Below are 20,792 nucleotides of genomic sequence, written 5' to 3' on the forward strand. Positions count from 1 at the left end.
ACATGGCCAAAGCTTATGATAGGGTGAGTTGGGATTTCTTACAAAAGATCCTTTTGGCTTTTGGTTTTGGAGAAGAGTGGGTGAATTGGGTTCTTAGTTGTGTGACTTCTACCTCTTTCTCAGTTCTTATTAATGGGGAACCCTCGGAATTGTTTAGCGCTTCGCGGGGGCTTCGGCAAGGGGACCCTTTATCTCCCTATTTATTTATTCTCATGGCTGAAGGTCTTGGCAGATTTCTTACATTCCCAGGTGAGACATGGTCTTATTCGGGGCTGGAGTTGGAGTAATGCTCTACCTCCCTACTCTCATCTTCAGTTTGTGGATGACACAGGTTTGATGGGCAGGGCCAGAATCAATGAGGCAGTGAATTTCAAGAGAGCTTTGGATATCTATTGCAAAGCCTCAGGTCAGAAAATTAATGAAGATAAATCATCTATAGATTTCTTTAACACCCCTCGGCTTATTCAAAATAGGATTGCCAGGATCCTCAGATTTCAGATGGGGTCCCTTCCTTTGTTGTACCTCGAGATTCCTTTAGATTTGGGGGTTCAGCGCGGAGATTTTTGGCAAGGAATTTTGGATAAATTTCGTTGTAAGGTTAATCATTGGACTTACAGGTGGTTATCCTCTGCTGGAAGAGTGATTCTTCTGAAGACTGTGGTGCAAGCGCTTCCCATTTATAGGTGTTTTGTGCAGGCTCCCCCCTCCAGCTTTGTGAGAGAGTTTGATGCTCTTTCCCATCAATTTCTTTGGTCTGGTAGTTTTCTTTCTTCTAAGTGGAGTTTAGTTAAATGGGACTCTATTTGTAGACCGAGACATGCTGGGGGTCTTGGCCTCAGATCTATTGCTTTGGTTAGCAAGGCCTTGGCGGCTAAGCTGTATTGGAGGTGGTGAAACAATCAGGATCACGACTGAGCCAAGATTTTAACCCACAAGTATCTCCCTGGTGCTAATGATCATGAGGTGCCTCGTCTTAGTTTAGTGGGCAAGGGCTCTTGTATCTGGGATACTCTTAAAAAAGGTGCCCAACTTATTAAAGATGGCCTTTTCTGGATTTGTAATAGAGGCTCTGAAGCTCTTTTTTGGCAGGACCCTTGGGATGGTCACCCTCCTATTCTGTCTAATTATCCACAGCTTCAGCCTCTTTGCAATATTTTCACTGATGCTAGATGGGTTAAGGTGGAGAATTTTAAAACAGTTAGGCGCATCGGACAGGTTGAGGTGACTTGTTGGAAGGATCCTCTTGAATGGCCCTTAGGTGGTTCGGATGAAGATCGTGTGGTGTTGGTTAGTATCTTGGAGGGCAGGTTATGTAGTTCCCTCAAGGAGAGAGATATTTTGGCTTGGGGTCCTAATCCAAAAGGCAAGTTTTTTGTTGCTGAAGGTTATACTCAGCTTGATAGGCAATTGCATGGCCTGACGGATGTTCCCTGGTGGAAGAAGGTTTGGAATAGCTTCTCTTGGCTGAAATGTAATTTCTTCTTATGGCTGGTTGCTCAGAGGAAATGCCTCACGTGGGAGAATCTTCGTAAGAGAGGCTTCCAGGGACCATCTATCTGTTATCTTTGTATGCATAACGAGGAAGACTGCTCTCACTTGTTTTTTCTATGCCCTTTCTCTAGGGAGATTTGGCACAAGTGGTGGGAGGCTTGGCAACATGCTTGTTTTCATGCTACCTCCTTAATTGAATTTTGGGATAGCTTGGGCAGACCCCCAGCAAAGACTTATTTTCTTCAAGTGGCCTGGGCTATTGGGCCAGCCCTTATTATCTGGAATTTGTGGCTGGAAAGGAATCGGAGGGTCTTTTGTGATTCACATATAGGGAGTCCTCAGTTGTGGCAGAAGATAGTTAATAGGCTTCAAGAGATAATCTCGGCTAAGTGCAATTTGTCTGAAAATGTTGATCCGGGTGATTATGCTATTGTAAGGAATCTGCAATTGGAAAACATTAAAATGGACTGTGCTGCTGGAAATAGATCTCGACATGCAAAGCAGCAGATAAGTAGAGATGTGTTGTGACCTTTTTCACACATCACCCCATTGCAAATGGGGACCCTCTCTTTTCTTGCTTTCTAGGGTTTTTGTTAGCATCCTATGACCTTCCGCTTCAGTTTTACCAAGCTTTGCCTAGTTTTGAGCAGTTCAGGCCCTAACGATTGAAAGTTAGTTTTTGCAAATCATGTGATTCCAGAGTACAAACACCACCAGAGTGCTTAGACAAGCCGGAGGATGAAGATCGCAATTGTTTTGGACAAATTTGGACAACTTTCTATTTTTAGAAAGTCTGCTTTTTTGCTTTTTCCTATTTTTTAGGAAGTTTCATTTTGGCATTTTCAACCCGATCCCCGGTATGGCTATTTTTAGAAAGTTTTCCCTATTTTTTAGGGATACCTGCTTTTTGCTTTTTCGAGATGGGAATCTAGGGTTTGCACCCACACCACTGGCCAGCTTCGACCGGGACGTAAAATCTCCGAGTTTTGACCTAAAAAGCTAGTTCCTACATTTTAGGGGTTGTATCACTTCAGATGGGTTTGCCTAAATATAGATTTCAATTTTCAAGTTAATCTGGTTAATTTTGGTTAAGATGTGAAATTTTGAAATTTTCCAAAATTTTGTTAATGGCTAATGGATAAGGTTGAATGTCGTGAACAGGTGTGGAAAGTCCGCCATATGGAAGCCTCAGCAAAAGTTCGCCTTAGAAGGAAGGTGTGTGAAGGTGAAAGAGTCATCAACAAAATCCGCCCTATGCCTTGGGGTCACATCAAGGAAGTCCGCCATGTCTTGGATAAGTCATGAAGAGAGGTTCTCAAACTCCGCCATACCTTGGAGAAGCCTTGGGAATGGTCTTGAAACTCCGCCCTATCCTACCATGTTGAAGGCCAACACTACAAAGTCCGCCATGAAGGCCAACACTCCAAAGTCCGCCATGAAGGAATGCCCTCCAAAGTCCGCCATGTGGGAGCATTGTCTAAACTCCGCCCTATCCATGAGACCCTCTAGAAGTCCGCCCAAGGAAGGAGGATAGCCAAGGAAGAGCCCATGAGGAGAGGTCTAGAAGTCCACCATGAAGGGGTATAGCCTAAAGCCCGCCATGTAGAGGAGTCTCTAAAGTCTGCCATAGGTCAAGAAGACCAAGGAAAGGGGGTATCAAAACTCCGCCATGCTTTGGAGAAGCCTTGGTGGCCAACACCTAAAACTCCGCCCTATCCTAGTTCCTTGGTGCCACCTCTAAAGTCCGCCCATGTTGGAATAGTCAAAAAACTTCGCCCAAGATGCTAAGTCATGAAGGAAGAGCCATATGAAAAGTCCGCCCTAGGCCTCCAAGTCTTGATGAAAGGTTATCTAGAAGTCCGCCTTGGCAAGCAACAAGGTAGGAAGAGCCTCCAAAGTCTGCCCATGAGGAGAGTCCTTAGAAGTCTGCCCAAGGTAGAGGACTCATCAAAGTCCGCCCAAGGGAGAGTCTCCAAAACTCTACCCAAGGGGAGCCTTCAAGGAAGTCTGCCATGCAAATTGGGGAGCCCAAAGAAGAGCCTCCAAAACTCCGCCATACCATATGGGAAGGCCATCAAACTCCACCATACCTTGGAGAGGTGAGGAAAGTCCGCCAAAGCTTGAAGAAGATGAAGGTGAGCTTCCAAAAGTCCGCCTACACATGAAAGTCAAACAAAATCAACAAAAATGCAAGTGATGTCATAAAATCCTCCAAGATTTCGAACTCAAAAACCAAAATGGAAAGTTTTCAAAAGGAGAATATTGGAAGATTGGTAAGGATTTCGAACCTAAATCCAAAATAGAAAGTTTTGAAAGAGAATATTGGAAGATTAATAAATATTTCAACTTATAAACCAAATTGGAAACTTTTGGAAGATATTTTCTTCAAACTTGGAAACATGACAACACTTTCCCAAAGAGTGAAGATAGAATTGGAAGTATGAGTTGGAAGATTTTAAGGGTTTCCAATTGAGGAGTTAATTTTGTTTACAAATACTTCATTACAAACTTCATTTCTACACCAACAAGTTCGAAGTTACTAAGGAGAGCTTAGTAAATTATTTCAGTTTGAAGATCATCTGGAGAAAGTTTTTGATATTGCTGGAAGTTGGATAACTTTTTTTGACAAAGTTTCACAGATTTTTGGAGAAAGACAACTAGTACGAGGAAGAATTATTTAACCTTTTCTGAATTTTCTGAGTGTTCTTGAGAGAATTCTAGCCCTACTTCTACCCATTCGAAGGTGAAACTAAATTCATGATGCAGATTTATGGTTTTTTTCTGAATATTTTCCAGAATTTGAGAAATGATTTTTTCGAAATTTTGGGAAAGAAAATCATTTTTTGGTTAAGTTTGAAAAAGTTTTTCAAAGTTATGACGCTGAGTGTTGATTGACGATCACGATTATCCTTGAGATTGAAAGGTTTTTCAAATGAAATTTCAAGTTTTCATGACTAAGTATAAGATGAAATTTTCCGACACTCAGCCATTTCGCAGCCCCATTATTTTTTTCAAAATTTTGCAAATTATTTTCTAACTTAAAATTTCATTGTTTGTCTGCAGGTCCTAGACATTATGAAATTTCAAGTGGATAAAGATGCTACTCCGGAGTCGAGGATGACTTCAAAATGGAAGAACGTCAGCAACACCAACCTCAGACACATCAATCTGAGGGAATTTAAGAAGCGAATGTTTGGTCTGGACAACCTTGTGCCTACCACCATTGCACGAAAGATGATGAAGAGTGGCATCGTGCATGTTGCTGGCTTCCTCCCCACCATACAATGCAATGAACTAGTAGTCGAATGTGCCAAACATTACAACCCAATCAGTAAAGGCATTATTACACCTGATGGAAGGGTACTGGCGAACATCAGTGATGAGGCCATCAGAGAGGCCTTCCGGATCCCAGAGTATCACAACACAGTGTATATGACAAAGGACGAAGCTGACGGTCTGTATCAGGACCACCTGGAGGAATATGATGCCATAGTTAACCATTCCTGGCTAGACAAGCCAAGGAAGGGTGCCTCCAAACTTTAGAGGAAGAGCCTAGTGCGAGCATAGTTCAAGGAAGACATTGGAGACATGATCATCCTGCTCAATAGAATAATGGGAAACCCTCAGGGAGCTCCATTCGAACCTTGGATGTATTATTTCATTAATGAAATAATCAATGGAGTAAAAATGATAGACTGGGCCAGGATGATCAGCGACAACCTAGACAGTTGTTGTGACGTATTCACACATCGCCCCATTGCAAATGGGGACCCCTTCTTTTTTGCTTTCTAGGGTTTGCTTTCTGGGTTTTTAGGGTTTGTCTGTTAGCCTTTGCATTTTGAGTGTCGCCAGGGGGATCACTAGGATGGCAGGCTCTGCTTGAGCCAAGGTGAGTCCACAGGTCCCCGGAATTGGGGTTTCTTTGAGAGTCTTCCTTAGGGCTTGGTTTTGCTCTTGTTGCTAATTGTGTCTCGCTTGGTCTGAGCTAGGTCAAGTTGGTGAGTGATGAAGTCTGGAATGTCATCCTGATCTTCAAATGCCCTGAAATTTGGCTAAGTCTGGAATGTCTTGATCCTAAAATTTGACTAAGTCTGGAAAATTGAAGAATCCTCCAAAAACTAGATTTTGCATTATAACTCCTAGAGGTCCGAAACCACTATCAAACATCCTGACAGAATATATGGAATATATACTTAAAGTATAAGTGACATTTCACTTATACTTAAATGTTATATTCCATAAAATAATTCTGACGGAGAGGCTAAAATGTCAAAATTCGCTCCTGACCCTTCCAAAGGGTCCAAAGCAAAAATTCACCAAGGACTCAGGATCTCACCTAAGTCAAAGAGTGGTCGAGCAAATTTGCAAGGATATGGAAGGAAATGGATCTAGGATCGAGTCTAAGACAAAGTCGAGTCTGTTTGAAGGTGAATTGAGCCTAGAATAGGAATTTCGCTCCTGACCCTTCCAAAGGGTCCAGAGCGAATTCCTCTACAAGACACTCCACCTTGACCCAAACTATGAGCTAACCCATTCCTAGCCTTGAATGAAGGTAAACGCACTTGTTTGAATGAAGAAATGCGAAAAAATGAAGTCAGGATCATAGCCTAAGATGAATTTCGCTCCTGACCCTTCCAAAGGGTCCAGAGCGAAATTCATATAAAACCCTATTTTTCTTCACAAAGTCTCCAAATGGATGCCAAGGTGAGCTTGATAGAGATCAAAGGAGGCAAGTTATGTCCAAGCCAAGGAAAGGAGAAAGGAATCAAGATATGAGCCTAAAATGAGAATTTTGCTCCTGACCCTTCCAAAGTGTCCAGAGCGAAATTCATATTTCCTCTATTTTGCTCTTTAACATGGCCAAATTTGTAACTTCTAGGACATGGTTTGGAGCCCTTGGATACATGTTTGCCTTTCAAAGGAGGTTTGAGACTACAAAATGGTGAAAATCAACCTAGAATGGAAATTTCGCTCCGGACCCTTCCAAAGGGTCTAGAGCGAAATCTTCCATTTGACCTTCTATCTTGCCTAAAATGTTTGTTGATTTTCCCAGGTTTTATTGGATGTATTTTAATGTATATATCTGATTCAATCTGATACTTGCATTCTTGGAATTCTATGTGTTCACAAATTGAATAACATTATACTATATATATATTCCTTTGGAGAAGCATGTGTCTTTCCTTTAATTATAATAATTTAATCAATATTATAATGTTTCATCAATCAATTATTAATTTAGAATAATATAATAGATTAATATTGAATATTAGATTTGATATGATTAATAATAATATAATAATATAACATAATAATATATTATTATTAATCAACATATATTATATGTATTCTAAATGATCATTCGACTAAAGCTACAAACATTAACACTCCCTCTTAGCTAGGGAGGATGATCAGACATAATGTGTAGTGATCTCCCATGTCAACACTTATAGCCCTCACCATAGCTACACAAAACATAATTAAAACTCCCTCTTAGCTAGGAAAGATAAAATCAATGCAAATGCATTAAGTCTAGATTAATTATGGAATAGAGAAAATATTATCTCACTATGATATCAAGAAGTATGGTATAAACAAGAATATCAAGGCACATGATATTCACCATAACTCAAAAATATCATCTCATGATATTGGGAGTATTTGCATCAACCATATGATGCACATCACAGGGGACCATAGTCTCAAGGTGTGAATTTGCCTCCGTCGACGATTCTATTCACAAGATCTTGCGTGGATTGCCTCTGTTGGCAATTCTATCCATAAGCTCTTGTGTGGATTGCCTCAGTTGGTGATTCTATCCATGAGCTCTCACGTGAATTGCCTCAGTCGACGATTCTATCCACAAGCTCTTACGTGGATTGCCTCAGTCGGCGATTCTATCCATGAGCTCTCACGTGGATTGCCTCAGTCGGCGATTCTAACCACAAGCTCTTATCAGTTTGCCTCTGCAGATGCGAAGACCAAGCAATTATATCTTCTACGTTCACCACATGTATCGTATGTAATTTTATTCAACAAGGGTGGCGGATATATATCATTTGTCTTCATTGGATCGTGCCTCCACAGGGGGTTGCGATCCTATGTGGAACCACGTTTGTGACCCCTGTGTGGAGCCACGATCCTTCTACACCGGCGGGATTACTTAAACCAAACATAACAATAACAAACTAGTATGTTAGTTTAATACTAAATTAAATCGTAGGTATAAAATCAAATTTTCTGGGCGCTAAAACAGATTACGATTTTAGAGTTACGACTGAGACTAAATTTAACAATCTTGAATAGTGTTTGAAAAGACCTTGAAATTGATCAGTTTGAGAGAGAATTGGATAAGTCAAGATTTTCGCTCCTGACCCTTCCAAAGGGTCCAGAGCGAAAATCCTCATAACCCTCATTTCCTTCCTAATTTTGGCTGAGTGTTGATCTCTAGGGCATGTTGGAAGGTGGATTGGTATGTTCTTGCCTTGAGAGGGAGTTGGAGGCTTTAAAAGATGAAGATTTTGCCCAAATTATGAATTTCGCTCCTGACCCTTCCAAAGGGTCCAGAGCGAAATTCATTATAAACCTCATTTGCTCCCTTGCTTGGGCTTCAAACCTTGTTCCTTGGGTGGAGAATGATGTATTTTTGCCTTACAAAGAGGATTAGAGTTGAAAAGATGAGATGTCAAGCCTAGAGTGTGAATTTCACTACTGACCCTTGCAAAGGGTCCAGAGCGAAATTCCCCAAAACCACTCTTTTCCCTCAATTTTATGCCAAGTCTAGGGTGGTTCAAGGTGAATTAGGATTGGAAGTGTCATTAGGTGTGACTTTCACTTCCCAGTGATTATCAAATTTGAAGGATTGAGCCAAAACATGAATTTCGCTCCTGACCCTTCCAAAGGGTCCAGAGCGAAATTCCTAGGATCACCTTTTTTCCCTTGCAAATCAAGTCAAGTTTTTGGTTTTTATGGCCTAGATAGGAGTGAGGCGATGTGTCCTTGGTCTTGGAGGTGGATTGGAGATGAAAGAATGAGGAAATAAGCCTAAAACAAGATTTTCGCTCCTAAAGCTTCCAAAGGGTCCAGAGCGAAAACCCTAAAATCCATCTTATCCTTCAAATTTTGTGCTAAGTCAGGCCTAGATCTAGGTGAGAGAAGCCCTTTGGATTGCCTTTGAATGATTTTTGATCACCAAAAATGCAAGTTTTGAGCTAAAACATGAAATTCGTTCCTGACCCTTCCAAAGGGTCCAGGGCGAAATCCTAGATAGGTCCTGTCCCTAGCCTTGATTTTGAGCGAATTTTCCCTTTCAGGCCTTCTGGGGATCAAGCAAATGTTGTCAAAATTGAGAGATGGATCCAAATGAGGGAATCAAGGGGAGACAAGGTGAGGAGTGGAATTGAGTGAGGGAAGACAAGCTAGCAATGAATTTCGCTCCTGACCCTTCCAAAGGGTCCAGAGCAAAATTCTTCAAATCAACTGTTTTTTTTCCCTTGTATGAGGCCAGGACTTTGATTCCTAGGGCGTGGTTGAGGATGGAATGGTGTTACTCTGCCTTGCAAGATGAAGTGAAGTGAAGGAGATGAAGAATCAAGCCTAAGACTTGAATTTCGCTCCTAACCCTTCCAAAGGGTCCAGGGCAAAATTCACAAAATGTCCTTTTTTCCCTCAAGTTTGAGCTAAGCCAAGATAGTGGTCAAGGAGGATTGGACTTGGAGATTGCCACAATCATGCATTTGAGTAAGTTTTTGGGTCCAAGAGGTAAGGATTTTGAGCCAAGAATGAATTTCGCTCCTGACCCTTCCAAAGGGTCCAGAGCGAAATTCTAAATTTCACCTAACTTGCTCATGATAAAGGTCAAGGCATGGATCCCTGGGCTCTGGAGGAAGGAAAACTATCATATGTTTGCCTTGGGAGGAGTTTTGGAGTAAACAAGTGATAGAATCATCCTGGAATACAAAATTCGCTCCTGACCCTTCCAGAGGGTCCAGAGCGAAATCTTTTGAAACTCCTATTTTTCACCTTGTTTGGGCCAGGCGAAAAGCTGGTTGTGAAGTAATGTTGAAAAAAGGTCTAAATTGGCCAGGAATGCAAATTTCACTCCTGACCCTTCCAAAGGGTCCAGGGTGAAATTCTTATAGGGCCTGTCCTTGGGAAGGATTTTGAGCAAACTTTATTTTAAAGTCTTCTTGTTGATGATTTAAGGTGAAAATGTTTTGTTGAAGTGAACATGTCATATGTACTTAATCACCCTTTGGTTTATTTTGCAGATCAAGAAAACCAGTCCAACATCATCAAGGACGACCTCTTCCAGTCCAGCATCATCAAGGACGACCTCCTCCGGTCCAAGGTCAAAGCAAGGATTCGTTGAAGAAGAGTTAATTAAAGTTAACTTCTCAGCATCATCAAATTGAACATCAACCAAGTTACAAGTGTCAAACAAGGTGGCATCCCAGTCATCATTCCTCCAGTTGGATTGGTCCACCTCAGTGTGTCCAGATTCAATGTACCTGACTCATCGGGGATGGCACAAACTTCGAGGCACCCACCCCTGCTTCCTATTGGTCCTCACTCCTGAAATGTAATTTTCTCATTGGCTAGAGGAAGTTGGTTGTAACAAACCCTAATTAGGGTTTCCATCTTGTAATCCTAGCCATTGATTCTAAATCAATCAGAGTCGTCTATTTGTAAAGGGTTTCTGTATATAAGCTTTGGCTTCTCATTTGTAAAGGTTAATAGTTGATAGTGGGTGAATAGTTGGTTAATAGAGAATAGATAGTAGTGAATAGTCTGAGAGTAGGAAATAGTTAGAGTAGAGTAGAAAGAGAAGGCAAAGATTGTTGCCAAGATGTTGTTGTAAAGGACTTGTAAACTTCATTGAAGAAATGGTGAATTCTATGGGTCGATTCAACAATTTGCATGGTCTTTATACTTCTCAAATTTGATTTCATGTTATTAGATGAGTGTAAGAAATGTGTATGATCGATGGTGAAATTTGTATATCCATACTACAAGCAGTTTGTTGATTGCAGACTTGCCTTGTGTAGTCAATTGGAATCATTCAGCTTAAGCTTAACTTTAATTGTCGCTTCTTCATTGATATGCATCAGCCTGATGGTGTCCATGCTTGTAGCGGTGATCTGAACATCATAAAGCTTTCCTCAGAATATTGCACAAACCTTGAGGAGCTGGTCCTGGGATGTCGAAACAAGACTTAGTTAGAATTTCATCAAAGGTCATTCATTACTCTTACATTCTTAGTATTAGAAATAGATCTCGTTTCAACCCTTCTCCTTTTTCCTTTTTTTTCAAAATCTAGGACCAGTTAAACTCATGTTCCAGCAATATCCAAAGCAAATCAGACGTTCAAGTCGTCGAATTTAAGTCCCCTTGTCATTCCAGCAAAATCACATCGTACCGCAAAGAGCTTATCCACACGTAGAGATCCTACATACAAGAACCTTGGAGTTACTCCGACTGATCCTCCGGCAAGATCTTCAGCAGTCGGGAAACTTTGTTCAAGAGAGGATAAGGTACTTTTAGCTATTTTATTTTGTGTTCACATGTGTACAAAAAACACATCAACAACAACCAGCTGTGGAACCTAGAGACGAATAGGACTTTCTTCATGAGTTCTTACTTGTTTTATTCCTTGGCCAGGACCTACAGATACAGAGGTCTCACTTGTAGAGGAGAAGTAGGGAACAAGGAGAACCAGTTTCCAGTGTATGATTGCTATCCCCAGCTCCACATGGAAGAGAAATTCCATTTCAAAAGAGTGAAAGATACTTTCCTTATGCACATCACTCGGACATTGCAAGGTGGGCTGCACCAGAGACTCTCTCAAGAGTCTATGGACTTCATCAGTCAGTTCGGATATTGGTACATCCAATATCCAAAGTTCACTTACCTCCGAATTCAGGGATTCTCTGGACCTCCAAACAAGCTTCCAACTTACCCTACCAACCGAGTGGTGTTGCTCGAGGTTGTAAGACAATTGGAGGAGTATATAGTGATTCAAAGGGATAAGCAAAAGAAGGCAAGAACATCCTCACTTACAATTGGCAATGGGCTGGAAACATGTCCATCATCACAAGTTGTTGCGACCACTGAGAAGGAGCTAGCCTGGTATCCCCTCTATCAATATAAGGCAAGAAGGAATTTCAATCCATTCCACAGGATAAAGAAGGTCGAAGGAACGGCATTTGAGCACAGACCAGACCTAGAAGATTATCGGGCTAATGCAGCCGATAGCTTCGAGATCAGGAAGAGATTTTGGTCGAGAATTCCTTTGAGCATGGTGAGAGCAACAGAGGTATTTAGAGTTGTCGATCAAGTGGAGGAAAGCCTAGAGCTTCAACAGCCAGGCTTTGAAAAGATGAAAAATGAACCCCTAGTTTTAATAGAGTGGACAGATGGGGAGAAGTCAGATCTAGCAGACCTCATGAGGTCGGTGGTTGAGTATTTGAGGTGGTGGACGTCTGAAAAGACAAGGTAGTTAAAGGCCAAAGGTGTGACCTTGACCTACGAATTGATGGGAGTAGATGATACTCTGTCCATCAATCCTTGTACCTCTGCCAGTGATGCCCGAAATCCAGAAAGTGTTGGGTCTCGAAAGAGAAAGGAGTTGGTTGGAAGCTCCACAAAGGTCACAGGGAAAAGGGTTGTAGGTGAAAGAAGGGAGTCCAGCGAAGGCCACTCCATCCTGAGTGTCGCTTCCATTGTGCCCGATCAGAATGCAATTGGGGAGCAAGAGATGAACATCTGCATGATTGATGATGAAGTGAGAGTGTCTTCTCATCCGGTTAGGGAAATAGTGGAAGAGGTCATCCAAAGTCCAAACAGAGAGCAAGTTGAAGCACCTACAGTCATCTTGGATGGCATACCAGCAAATCCAAGAGAGGCAGATGATGAGTTTGACTGGAATACTATAGAGCAATCAACCATTCCGGATTGGCTGAGGGAAAGAATAAAGGCCAAGGTCCCCAAGGAGGCCTGTTCCGAAGAGGTCACTGCAGCATTTCTGGAGAGGGTGAATGAGCCCACTATAACTAAACCACCCAAGCCCGCCAGAAAGTTTTCTCTAATTCAGAGAGACAGTGCAGGGTTTAGGACAGTCCAGATAGCGATGCCCAAAGAAGGAAAGACTAGGGACAATGTCGTCGCGGATGATTACAAGATTACCACCATAGAGTTGCGTAAGCCCACCCAGGACCAAGAGGTGTAGTATCTTGATGACTCTTGCAACACTCTGAAGGCAAGTCTAGCCCATGAAAAAGAAAAGAGGACGAAGGTTGAAGAAGAGAAGCAACAGTGGAGAAAGTACGTTCTCCATCTTACCAGACCACTCAACCGTGAGATCTCGGTTACTCCGCCACAGCCTCTTCAACAAGGATCGATGAAGGATTATGATGATATGAAGGGCTCGTACACTCAAGCAAAGGAGTGGATTTCAGACGCTTCGGCGCGTGCTGACATACTGGTAGAGAATTTAGTATCAACACATGAATCAGCCTCTTCACTGATCAATCGTATCCAGGATCTAGCCACCAATTGGGAGGATGTGGATGTAATTCAGAATGAAATACTCCCACATCTGAAGGTTATCCGAGGCTTGTCGAAGAGAAGCCTAGTGGATGCAAGTATCATACAGGCCAAAGACAGGTATGACTTTAGCACATGGTACTATGCCTTGGTCACTCAGATTGAAGTTCTGAAGAAATCTGAGACCAAGTGCTTTGAGACAGAGGAAAGTGTTAAGAGAGATCCTGAGCAAGGTATTTCATGTGGCGTCAGAGATCTGGGAGAAGGAAAGCATAAGGGAGAAACATTTGCAGGCAGAAAACCTGAGAGCCAGGATTCAGTCAAACTTCTTCAAGGATTCAGGGATGATTGACAAAGGCGATCTCTCGAAAATTGCAAATTTTCTCTTCATCGATGAAAATTTTCTTGCCCAAGCGGTTGAGTGGGAGAGCATCCTCGCTACCTGTACCGATGATGTGGACATCATTGACTTCCAGATTGGCAGTTTGCCAAGTGTCACCATGGAGGAGGTCAAGCTCATTGTGTCCAAATACGTCGAATCTCTAAAAGAGGAAAGTGGACACTCACCTCAATGAGATTAGTAGTTGTGCCACGTGTCACCCTCTTATTCATTTGAGCTAATAGTATTTTGGGAAACCCTAATTAGGGTTTATGACTTTCAATCTTGGTCGTTGATCACTGTTTGATCTCGGCCATTCATTTATTTTGAAAAACTATATAAGGTTGCCTCCTCTCATTTGGAGAGTGTGAGGTTTTTGATGTATTGTTGCGTAAGGTCATTTCCAAATAATATATTGAATGTGCGCTTGCTTTGTAATCCCTATTATTTGAATTATTTGCATGGTTTCAATTTCCTCAACACTTAATTAAAATTAATTTAGATTTGCTTTCATTGTTGTTAATTTGAACGAAGGATTTGATAAGTGTCGATTGATGGTGTATCTCCGCTCATACTTTTGGTAAATGGATGATTTCCATTTTACCGTGCAAAGTTAGTCTGAGCCCATCCTCTGTGCATCCCGACATCTCGATCATAAGCACAACCCATTGAAGATTGCACCAGCTTTGTGTAGTTGTCCCTAGTGTGGCGAAGCGAAGTTTGGTTTCTCGAGAGCACCCAGTTGATACCGTCTCTAGAATTCGTAGGAGTAGACTAGCCTTCTTAACCCTATCTCTTTTCCCCTTTTTTGAAAGTCTAAATCCCCAAAAAATCCAAAAAAAGAAGAAGAGCCTAAAATTGCCAAATCCATCTAAGTCCAGTTGTTCAAGATAGTTGTTAAACGTATGTCCCCCTTGAAATTTTCAGCATACACTACCCAAGAAGCTATTCCACTAAAGTCGCTTGTTCGCACATATAGACCTTGGAATCAGTAGTGATTTTTCAAGAGAGGATAGAATGCCTTCGGGTATCCTATCCTAATGTTTGGTAGATGATAAAACAGACACCAACAAGATGGAAGGTGGATTCCCCCTCCTGTGGGAATCTTAAAAATTAATACAGCTGGCTCTTCTCGTGGGAATCCTGGACATGCAGGTATTGGAGGTATGGGTAGAGGTGATGATGGTTGTGCAGTTTTTTTCTTCTCTATTTATATTGGGCAGCACTCTAACAATCTTATGGAGGCCCTAGCTATTAAGATTGTTGTTGAGTGAGGCTGATCTTTAGGATGGAGGAAGATTATTTGTGAGTCGGATTCTCAGATTGTTGTGGACATGTTGAACAAACAAAATTTGGATGATGTGAGTTGGCAATTAGCTTCTGTGGTCAGACAGATTTTACAACTGTGTAATACATTGGAATTTGTCTCCTTTTGTCATATTCCTAGGGAGTGGAATAGAATGGCTGATTGTTTGGCCAAGTGGGCTTCAGAGCATGTCGGTGGTTGGGATTTTAGTGGAAGGGATGGTCTACCTCCTGATTATCTTGAAACTTTAGACAGGTTAATGCTAGAAAACAGGCTTTTAAGGATAGAAATGATGAAAGGTTGTGACATTATGAAGAAGTGATAATTGTGAAAGGTTGTGACCATTGCAAAGGGAAAGCATAATGAAGGGGCATGACTGTCCCTCACATTGGAAGTAATAAGAAGGGGGAGAAGGTTTTATTTGAGAAGGAGAGTGGAAGGGATTCCATTTTAGAGCAGAAAGAAGGATATGGTATGCCATCCTAAAATGCAGAATTCTGAGTATAATATTTATCAGCAGATTTGTAAAGGGGAATATATGTAACCATGGAATGGAATCAGATCGAATGTTAGTAACTAAATATACAGCAGTTCGAATATGCTTATGGTTTTGGGGTATGAGTTTGTCATGTCCCCTCCTTGATCATTGTGTATATATATCTTAAATGAAACAATTTTTATTATCAACAAATGATTATTTAACATTTATTTATTTATTAAATATTATTAATTAATTAATATTTATTATTAATAATATTCTTGATATATTTAAAAATAAATTAATATTATATTATAAACATGATTTATATACTTAATATTGCTAACTGATGTTATACTCCCTTATTATAATTAATACGGGATTTTACTATGAAGATAGTCTGCAGACATTGAACACATATGATGGGTTCCAAATCTAAACATATATATTATTAAAGAGCAGCAATTTAATTAAAACAACTAGCATCGATCTACACCAAGGTATTAATTAATAAGGCTATCGATATACGATAGCAAAGTAGACAAAGGCATCATTTGAAATGGAAGGAGTCACGTCCTTCCCATTGCAGCCCCTCACCAGCAACGCACCAATTTAAAACCCAGCAAATCATTATAAGAAGGCACGGGGGGTATATGGGATAGGGACTCACACGTAGAGCAAGGGAATACAGCAGGAAAAAGACAGCAGTCAAACTGACTGTTAGAAACAGCACACTATGGTCATTGGGACAGTGATAAGTATATAGGGCAGTGCATTACTAATTTAGGTATAAGTATTAACAACCCAACTAACAATAATAATAAAATATGGTCTTATTAATATTGATAAGGTTATGATAATTAAATATGGTTAATAAGATAAATATAATATGGTACTGTGATAGGATGCTGTTAATAATAAGAATAATATAATATAATACATTAGTATAATATAAATGTAATATGATATAGTATAATGCTGTTAATATATGATATAGTATAAGGCTCTTAATATAATATAATGCTGACAATATCATTGATAATGCAATACAACATAATGACAGTGTAGGTTCCAGACTAAGCTTTATTTGACATAAATGCCCTTCTATTGTTCTATCTATGTACTAAAATTATGATTCTAGGACAGAATATAAGAGGGTCCCCTTCGGAGACATTACAGAGTTCTTTATGCACAGCATGATGAATGTTATCTGCTCATCGATAATTGATAATATGTTGTTGGTTATAACTGTTTAGAATATACATGACTGTCTATAATATATACCTGACCGTTTAGGACTGCTTATAATAGGCTATATGTTTATGACCGTATGTATATCACAGAGAAAATTAATTAATATCTTGTTGTTGTTTATGTAGAATGTGTGCATAATACTGGACATCTTCATGTGTTCTGAATGTAACCAACCATGTTGGAGAGAGTGGGAAATTACAAGTAGGGGAACGGTGATGGGGTCATCTTCTAGGTATGCCACCTCATGGTATAAGACTGGGGAGTCCCATGGGGCCAAAGGGGTACAAAAGGTACTGCCTGTGGGCTTAGAAAGGATGGACTTTCAGGGTACCCTATTGTGAATGCTCCTCATGCTCTCTATCATGGTGGATGAATTAATCAAGAATGTTCAATCATAGGAAGTAGAATAAAAGTAGCAGATTAAGGGGAATGGTTATAGAACACCTCACTAGGTACATCACCTCATATGGATGGCATGGGCCACGAGGCCAAGAGGGATGGTATATCTGCTCTTGGGCCTAGGGTAGAGGATCCCTAGGGCACCCTATCAAGTCACCTTATCCTAGCTTCCCTATGATTGAATTTCCCCAATAAATTAGAGATATCTTATGCTTAAGTTTATGTTCTAATCCTAGTAGGAAAGTTTCTTGGAATTGTGATTTTAGGGCAAAAACTCGGGCGTTTACAAAAAAGGCACATTACAGATGTTGAACCCAAAGATGCCACACAAGTTGATGAGGCACAAGAGTGATTGGTTGGGATTCCATTGGATGAGGTAGCCACTCACAATGACAGTGACTCAAACTAGAGCTCCAATATTGATGGAATGTTACTAAATGCCAATTAGGGGCAATGACATTTAATATTTTCTATGTTTTTGTCATCTTGTAGTTGAAATTTGCAACCTTTGGGCATTTTGTTGTAATTTTTATATAATTTATATGCACATTGACAATGAAAGAAATTAAACTTTGTTAATTTGTTTGTTCAATATCATGCGAAATCTCAGTTCAGGTCTGATATTATGTATCAAGGTTATATAAAGTATGTAATGAATGCCTTATCAATGCCATCATATAAATATTTGAAATTTCCTTATTATTTTATGTTTTCTTGTTTTTTAATAGCCATCCCCTACTGTCCCATAAAAAATGACCTTCCAGAAAACCATCTTGGAAACATGTCCCTCTGTCCCAAAAACTTGGTGTAACTTAGGTTCATATACCATGGTGGATATGTGGAGATAACAATGGCAAAATAGAAACTTTATTTAGTTATTTATTTATTAATAAAAAAGTAACTTTTAATCTATTATTCTATTACATATTGATTTTATTAATATTGTATCAAGTTAATATATACTACTATATGAAATAAAATAAAAAAATATGTTTGCTTTTCTTATTGGGTTGTAAATATGTATATATTTATAATTTTTATATGTTTTTGAATGAAGAAACCCAAAATGTACCCAACCTTGAATTTTCCTTTTACCCAAACCAATACTAGGATTCGTAAAAATTTAAGATTAAAGGCCCACTCAAACATTAACAAAGAAAGCCTCAGTAAGTGTTGTCTACCAGAAATGGACATAATTCAGTTCATTCAAAGTACAAAACATAAGAAGTCCTTATTGTTAACAAGAAAAAGGGGGAAACACAAACCAAAATTCTGAGCCTCGTGTAATTTTTGTATTTTATACCTCAAACTCGATTATACAAAGAGAACAAGGAGTTAATTCAAACTGTACCTTAACTAGTTAACAAAACACTGAACCATGCAACATTCATAAGTCATAACACATCACATATGGAACTCCAGTATATTTGTTATCAAAGATCATTTATGTACATTTGTATAGGTTATTCCCCCTTTGCTTTATCCCTGTATCTCCACACACACACACACACTTTTTCTCTATTCTCAATATCTATCTCTTTGCATCTTATCTATTACAAATATCCATCTAACGAGACATGACTCATTAATGCTGCTCCTATTCTACATGATGTCTCTTCGGTTTGTGGCTCTGCAAGCTCTTTCAAAATGTTGACTTGTCCTCAAGCCAACACTACTCTAGATTGGTATGATAGTGTTTAAGTCGGACTCCATAACATAACATTGTAGAATTGTTCCCTCTAATCTTCTTAGTCCGATTCCACCAGAATCCAAAATGTCATTGATTAGATAGGGCCCGAGCCGCCAGACCTTCAATTTTCCTTGTTTCTTAAACTTGCTATCATATAAAAGCACCACATCATCAACCTGAAATTGTTTGGATTTGATATTGTGGTCATGCCAAGCCTTTTGCCATCTTCTTTCTATCAACAAATGATGTTCCGCAAGTTGTCTGGCTTCGTCTAACTTGTCTGATTCTTCAAGCCTTTGCTTGATGGAGTTGTCATCTATTAGCCTCAAAAAGAGCGTTGTTCGAAGATTGTGGACGATGAAGTTGATAAGTAAGCTAGCTTCCAGCCCATAGACAAGTTCAAAGAGAGTAAACTTGGTGGAACAGCCTACTACCCAATGGACTCCCCATTGATAATATGGTTAAATTTGTAGGCACATCGAAATGCTTAACTGCCCGTCCCCAGAAGAGTCCGGGGCCGAGCTAGGGCCCCATGATTTCTGTAAAAACACGGATAATCAGAAACCCCAGAACCAGAAAGCTACAGAGTCAAATCTAAGAGAACCACCTAGTTACGCTCAGCAAAAAAAATTTAAACTCGGAAGATACCCCGGGATCAGGAGGATACATAATCAAATCGAAGGGCAGTTTCAATTGCGAAGAAAAGCATACTAATTTCCAAAGCAAGGCCCCGACATAGAACCCAAGGGACGTGAAACATGGACCAATTGAGTAAAATTTGGCATCAAACACTCGAGCAACTACCATCGCTTTTTTTAATTTAACGCAATGAAAACCCCTCACTCGTGGGGAAGAAAGCCCAAATCATAGAGAAAAGAGAAGTCTAAGGATACAGGCATACATGCATCCGTCTAATAGAACCATTTCACTAAATGCAGAATAAAATAAGAGCCAATGATTCTAAAAACAAAACGAAACAAAAAATTACAAATGAAAAACCCTTACAAGAGTCTTCCAAGGGCATTGATGCGTCCGCTGTCACCTTCATTATCTCCTCCTCGACCTCTCCACCGGTTGTCATTATACCCATGTTGCCCACCTTGTCTAGAATTATATCCTTCATAATTCTGCGATGCACTCGAATTTCTGCCATTATAATCCTGTCTGAAACCCTTGTTCCCAGCGAAGCTCGAACGGTCGTCCCTTTGTTTCTGCCTCGACTCCAGCTGCGACGGCCGCAAGTTTACGGCCTCTTCTTCGCCAGACTTATGCGAAGGCCCCCTTTCTCCACCACCTGATCTCTCCTTGGCAATATCAGCCCTGATCTTTTCAGCTCTCTTATCCTGCACCACTGTAGAAGCATTAATTTCATTTACCTTTTGGTGTTTGTTTTCTCCCGGCCCCCTTTCTCCGCCATCTGATCTCTCCTTTACAATTTCAGCCGTACTCTTTTCAGCTCTCTTATCCTGCACCGCTGCAGAAGCATTACTTTGAGTCGCATTTTCCTGTTCGCTTTTTCCCGCCGTTAAAACCCTCGTTTGTCCTCCTGCCGATACAATACCAGAGCTTGTGCCGCATGGAGCGCAATTCGAAGCAGGAGGAGCATTATTATTATTACCAGTGTTGCTCGTCTCTGACGCTTTCAAGGCGTCTGCTTTGGCTTTCCGCGCGTCTTTTTTTTCCCTGGTAAGCCTCGGCATGGCTCGTCCGATTCTGCAGAGATTGACAACTACTCTGAAACCTATTGATGAAACTGAAATTTGTTGTCTTGGGGTTTTGATAAAGAAACAGTTACACATACAGTAGAGCAAAACTTTAGTTGCAGGACGTTTCAGAGGTGACGGCTTTCAGAGTAACTAAGATGGCGCTTTGTTCATGTGAAGGTCATTTCCAAAATAAAGGATGCAAAAAAGGTTGGTACGTAGGAGCTGGCTTCCACAAAGTAAAAGTCTTTTTTCAAGGGTTTACGTATTTTATCTTAATAGAAGGTAAAGTAGGTTTAAGATAAATTAAATAATAATTATATTAGTGTTTTCATGTATTGGGTAATAATTATTTATTTAATTATTAGTTTATTATATTCTACCCTTAAATTAAATTTAGGTATTTAATAATATCATAAGGTAATTATTAAATATACTTTATTTCTTTAAGGTTTCTTTAAGTTACAAATTCTTCTTTTATAAGAATTGTATTGTACTTTTTATTTATTGTCTTTCTGAATGTTATAAAAAAATTCAGAGCTATTATT

At 40.0% G+C, this 20,792-nt stretch overlaps 1 protein-coding gene across 3 annotated transcripts in view; it reads right to left on the reverse strand.

Moving 5' to 3' along the window:
- Positions 1 to 20,467, reverse strand: part of LOC131063748 (uncharacterized) — a 105,948-nt gene extending 85,481 nt beyond the window's left edge. For all 3 annotated transcript variants that reach the window (XR_009111126.2, XM_057997651.2, XM_057997650.2), the window contains exon 1: positions 19,547 to 20,467. Coding sequence is in view for 2 of the 3 variants with exons in the window: in XM_057997651.2 (XP_057853634.1) it covers positions 19,547 to 20,340 (794 nt within the window). In the remaining variant the exon portion in view is untranslated. The remainder of the gene's footprint in view (positions 1 to 19,546) is intronic.
- Between the last annotated feature and the right edge of the window lie 325 nt (positions 20,468 to 20,792).

Source organism: Cryptomeria japonica, chromosome 5, assembly GCF_030272615.1.
Source record: "Cryptomeria japonica chromosome 5, Sugi_1.0, whole genome shotgun sequence".
Taxonomy (NCBI): domain Eukaryota; kingdom Viridiplantae; phylum Streptophyta; class Pinopsida; order Cupressales; family Cupressaceae; genus Cryptomeria; species Cryptomeria japonica.